This window comes from Bidens hawaiensis, unplaced genomic scaffold (assembly GCF_021521415.1).
Source record: "Bidens hawaiensis isolate Kalapana, Puna unplaced genomic scaffold, B.hawaiensis_p1.1 tig00032198_1, whole genome shotgun sequence".
NCBI classification, from domain to species: domain Eukaryota; kingdom Viridiplantae; phylum Streptophyta; class Magnoliopsida; order Asterales; family Asteraceae; genus Bidens; species Bidens hawaiensis.
In genome coordinates, this window is record NW_027505242.1 from 58224 (window position 1) to 64149 (window position 5926).

Below are 5926 nucleotides of genomic sequence, written 5' to 3' on the forward strand. Positions count from 1 at the left end.
TTTTCTTGTTATGAAAATCAGTTGGAGTCCGCTTGTTCAAGTGTCAAACTACCAATTTGTGTCCATTTTTGACCCACCTATGAGCACTTAACAACTTCCTAAACCCCTAGTTATACAAAAAAATCACATCTATCCAACAAAAGCAAGCAGAGGTCTTGAAGCTATGTGATTAACACGGGTTCCATAAAACATTTTTTTATTGATCATTTGCGTGTCTTACAAGGTACAACATCGAGAACAATTGTCTTTAATGGAAAAGAATGAGGTGTGGGTGTTTGCTAATGAACGAAAGACCTCTCTATGTTTAATATATAAAGATGTCCCATCTTTGTTTTTCGGAAAAAATAATCAAATTAGAACATTACGAAAACCTTGGTTGCGCAAACCCGGGAGTCTTGGTATGACATTCATGTTTGCAAGTCACAAAAATGCACCTTGGCCAAGCCATTTAAACCAAACTTTTTAAATGGTATAAACACTATTTTTAAATTTTATATCGCACACTCTTCTTGATATCATATTCACCTAGCTTCATTTTGTACACATCTTAGCTTGTTACGAAGTTCTTATCATGAAGAACGCAAAACTACACGTTATTAGTTATATATATCTCATAAAAAAATATTGATTAGTTTAAAATTAGTAAAATTCTATTTTCAACTTATTTTTCAAACAAATTTTGCATATAACAAATCTAGTATGATAATCTGTCACAAGAAAGTGTATACTTGAAAAAGCATGATTAATTTATTGGATCCCACATGAAAATATATTAATGAATCTTTTGCTTTGAAAAGAATGGAAACAAGAGCTATTATACTAACAAATATATGTATGCAATTATGCAATAAGAGCAATTTAACTGTGTTTTTGATACAGACAAACAAAATATCAAACATTGCAAATTGGATTCCTCAAAGATTTAGTAATCTTTATAAATGCATCAATTTGTGTACAAAAACAAAGAAATCTTGAAAGCAACAATCAAGAACAAATTATAGTACTATAACCTTAAAAAGATTTAAACTTTAAACCTTAATTCAATATATAGTTATAAATGGTATAATAATATTCATGGATCTTTGTTATCATATGCAACACTCCTGCACAACATTGGGCTAAATTACCTAAAAGGGTACCAAAAGAATACAATTAATGCTACAAACTCAAAACATTACAATTAGTGTGCATCCACAAAAACCTCATTAAGCATGTCATCGTCATCGTTACTAAATAACGCGACCTCTTTCTCCTCCTCGTTACCAAATTCTCGTCTTTTAAGCTTCGAGTGAGCCGCAACAAATATCATTTTATGAACCCTTTCGAGACCGACCCTCGATTGACCCTGCAGTTGACCCCATACCCATTTCATAAAAGACCAATTACTCTTGAACCCACAAGAAGTTGCATGAAGAAACAAAAGCCTAACTGCAATCTTACCCAATATAGTGAACTCTTTCAAAATAGTCTCCCAAACAAGCCTACTACTTTGCGGGTTCGCTATTTTCATCTTTCCGGTAAACGGGTCACGTTGTTTGACTTGAACCGCTTGTGCATATAACGGGTCAAGCCCCTCTGACCGCCATTTCATGAGCTCCATTAACGCAGCGTGAGCTTCTTCTCGTGAAACTAAACGTGTTATCAAGTTATCCACATCTTTCTCTTGCTCACAAGTTAAACACTTAAAAGGCGGGAGGTATTTACCGCTTGCATCCCTCATTAAATACACCGGATCAAGTATGAAAGCGGTTGACCATGCAGGATGATAGTTCTTCTTGAAACGCCTCTCGATTATTTTCTCAACAACCCCCTCGGGAACGCTAAATCTAACACACCAATCCTTCATTTTATCTCTCAAATCTTCCCACAACGGAAGACATTGACTAACTAACGGTCTCTCTGACTCGATTTCCTCAACCATGGTTCGAATCACTTTAATCAAACTATTAATAGCCTCAACATCATTCCAAAATCCCATATTTTGAATCAGTTCTGCAACCTCTGGGCCTCGAGAATCTTCCATAACCACTAGTTTATACGAATCGTCCGTTACAACTAAATGTAGAACCCGAACACAATTCAAGAAATTATCCAACATCGCAATAATCGACTGAAAATTTTGCGTATTTTGTATATTTTCCGAATATAAAAGAGGGGCTGCGCCGAAACAACCCGAGGAGGATCTTGACTCTTGTGACCAAAACTTGTTCAAAATACTCCAAGCTTGAGAATTATTATTAAAAAGACTACTAATTTTTAAACAATTATCAATAACAATCTTGAAAAGTGGAAGCTCTTTACTAAAATCCTTGATTAAGCTTCCAACACCTTGTAACTGACAAGATAAATTAACCATCCAATGATATCTAACTTCCAAGTTACTTAAACTCTTTGCTTTATATTTATCTGCAACTATACCAACACACATTTTAGCAGCATTGCATGTACCTGCACCTGTACCAGTAACAGTTTCCCACATGATCTCCTCCGCATACGCGGGTGGGACCGCCATTGTGGTCCCACCACTAGGAATAAACGCCTTTCTGAATAACGTCGTCCCGTTAGGAAGATTAACCAAAAATTTCACCAACCCCTCGTCCCCGTGCCCAAAAGTCTTTGGTTTCCACCCGTCAGACACGAGTTGGTAAAACTCCGCGTCTCTTAACTTCGCTTCCGATTCCAACTTTGCTTCTTCGTACATTGAGTCGAGTCGTGAAGACAAAAAATCTTGTCGTGAACCCGAAGGCTCAGGCAGCCCGACTTGGTTCATAAAAGCTTTGAACTTGGGATGATCCAAACTCGTGAATGAGACTGAACCGTAAGATTCATAAACCCAGTCAGATAATAAACCAAGAGCTGAATCAACTTGGGCTTTTGTTAACTGCGGCCCGGGTGGTAATGGTTTCGGGCTTTTAAGCTTCTTAACACTATCTTCCAGCATTGCCAATGGCCCCAAATCATCTTTCCCACCAGATAACAACAAATGTTGGTGGTGTTGCTGCTGCTGGTGGTGTTGATGATAATAATTATTATTCAAACTTGAAGTCCCGATTGACGAAAACCGCTTACGATTACCGTGAGACGAACTAGGGGACGACAACGGTGGAAGTGAAGACGACGACGAGGGTCTTAATACCGAGTTAAAATTCGGGCAAGTCCCTCGTTTGAGATGCTCGGAAGCCGTTCTTGACGGGTTCGAAGCCGAAAACACGGCTTCGCAAAGATTGCACCTATTAGACATATTAGAAACAATGTAATTAGTAAATGTTACATGTAACTTTATATAAACACGAGTCAAGTACATAAGTATATAAGTTATAACATTATAAGTTTATAAATTATAACCCTGGTAATTACAATTAACAATACAATATTAAAAAGGTTCCATGGCGCAAACTTGCTGTCCGTTTACCAGTAAACACGACTCTTGTATTTAATATGAGTTAAATATATAACCCCTAGTCTTGTAAAAACCGTAATTACACTTATTAACACGTTATCAAAATTCAAAAACGTCTAGTGACGCAACTTGTTATCCGTGTACCTTCTATTTCAGCCAGCGTAAACACTACTCTTGAATAAAAAAACAAATAAATAAATAAATAAATAATTACGTCATTATTTACACACACTTAAGAATTTAACTCACCGAAGCTTGACCGCTTTCGGGTCATCAGTATCCGGGTTCCGGACCAAAATGGGTTCGAGATGCATCCAATACCAAGCACCTTTTCCTTTAATAGCCTTTGTACGGACGGTTCTGAGACCCTCGTATCTCTTATTTACCGTCCGTACAGCTATGTCTTCATTAGCCACCACCACCAACTGATTATTATTATCATAATTATTAATATCATTATTAATAATATTATTATTGACAATATTATTCTGGGTGTCTTCCGCTTCCGCCATTAATTGTACACAAGGTGTTTGATGAAATGCTTAAACGAACAACATCTGTTTTTTATATATAAAATAAGACTTCAAGGTGCTTGTAGAGGGTGTGATAATATCATGGTGGAAGACGGTGGCGAAGGGTGGCCGGAATATTATGAATTTGGGTTGTGTAGAGAAGGTGTTTGATGAAATGCTTGAATGAAATTAATATTAATATTATTATTATTATTATTATGAGAAAAGAGAAATAGAGTATAGTTTTATAGTTTATAGCAGGGGCAGGTATGTGTGTGTATGGAGGGAGATATGTAGGAGAAGAAGTGGGAGTTTCACACGTGCTTATAAAGCGCGTCATGCTAAATCAACCAATCAAATTTAAGGTTATCTTTTAAGAATAATAATAATTGCATAATTGTGAAGTATTTTGGACATGTTTTGTTGTTCATATTTTTCTTAACGTCGATTTTTGTATGGGTTGCGTAATCGTACTTTTTATATTGGAAAACGTTACTTCATTGTTGTTAGACTATACATTAGCTTTAGAGTTTGGCTTAAACGTTTCTATGTGAAAACCATCTTTTCGGTTGCCACTTAATAATTTTGTTGCTTTAAAAAGCAGAATTATCTGACGTAATATATGAATTTTTATCGTTATATAGATTAAATATAAAAAAAATAATAGAAAAGATGCATATAAAGTTTGTTTTTGTGACTAGTATATTCTTTGTAAAGGACGGTAGTTGGGTTCTTTTAATTTTCCGTCTATTATTTTCCAGGGGAGTTAAATTATAATACGAAAATATTAGGTGTTTAGTTGTTATATTTAACTTTGTTTAATAAACAATTCTGGTTTACATGTTTAAAATACGAGTCATATTCATTTGACTTGTTTTATCGATTATCAAATATGGTGAGATAATTAACCTGTTCAACTCAATTTTTTAACACATGTTTACAACTTGATCACTATTCGTAAATTCGTTTTGAAACATTTTAGTAAAATTTGCTAGAATGATCGTATAAAGTTACATGGGATTAAATTGATACTTTTGACACTAATGAAAACACGACCCGTATTAACGTTAAGTAATTCTATTAGTCATGTTAACACGATTGGCACGGCTAGTATTTTCTTCGAGAATATTTATTTAAAAGCATAAAATTTGTCAATATTAAAAACATTTCAATGAGATTTTTCTCTGTATTTCATTATCATCTAATAATTAAAATAATAAAAAGCCATCGTATAAATGCATAAAAGTTAAAAAAGTTTGAGTTTTCTCTTAGTTTTTAGGGTGTGGGGTCAGAGATTTTGAAGTTGTGGGGGCAAAGTGTAAATTAGCCATAGAATTAAATCATCTGAACAGAGTATGGTCAACATTGGTGATTCAACGTGTCAGGTCACGTATAAATAATAAATATATTTTTCTCCTCGTTTTAAAACGTTACATTATTTCAACCATTGCTGTTGCAAGTGTAAATACTAAACAGTAAATACATTGATGAATGATGAAGTCATCTCTTATTTTTATTTATCCTGTTTAATGGTATTATATCTAATACGTTACATAATTTAGTCTAAGGAATTATAATAATATAATATATATTGTATGATATAAAGTTTGGTATGTATTGTATTACTCGAAATGTTTTATATAATTGTAAAATTTTATTAGAAAGTAAATTATATCAATTATTTTTTAGACTATGTTTAAATTTTATAACATACAAACAAAGAATCGACTTTCAAAGAATATAAATTTAGATGATAAAAAAATCTATTATATTAAATTTGTCTTTTTCTATGTATAAAGAAAAAGTTCGAATGGAAAACACAATTATTTAAAAGGTATTTTGACAATCTAGTTTATGAAAAGCTATAGTGCTTTCTAAAATTTTGTTCTTTTTTTCTTTTATTTTCTTTTGTGTTAATATAATCTATAGTACGTTGGTAATCCATCACAATTTGTTAAAAGAAAAAAACTCTCATTATAATACATTATAAAAGTGTCACGACTATAAACTTCGT

General features: G+C 33.4%; 1 protein-coding gene across 1 annotated transcript; it reads right to left on the reverse strand.

Annotated features, from left to right (window-relative positions):
- Window positions 1-1016: 1016 nt before the first annotated feature.
- LOC143611768 (uncharacterized) lies at window positions 1017-4129 on the reverse strand. The gene is made up of 2 exons (XM_077085918.1): window positions 3650-4129; window positions 1017-3230 (listed from the first exon to the last, which is right to left on the reverse strand). Exons 1-2 carry the CDS (start codon window positions 3910-3912, stop codon window positions 1181-1183), a joined length of 2313 nt encoding a protein of 770 aa, XP_076942033.1. The 5' UTR covers window positions 3913-4129; the 3' UTR covers window positions 1017-1180.
- Between the last annotated feature and the right edge of the window lie 1797 nt (window positions 4130-5926).

Excerpts from the sequence above, each read along its gene's own strand:
- LOC143611768 (XM_077085918.1), bottom strand. The coding sequence starts at position 3,912 with ATGGCGGAAGCGGAAGACACCCAGAATAATATTGTCAATAATAATATT. Across the intron at positions 3,231-3,649 it reads CCGAAAGCGGTCAAGCTTCG|GTGCAATCTTTGCGAAGCCG; the intron begins GTGAGTTAAATT and ends TATGTCTAATAG.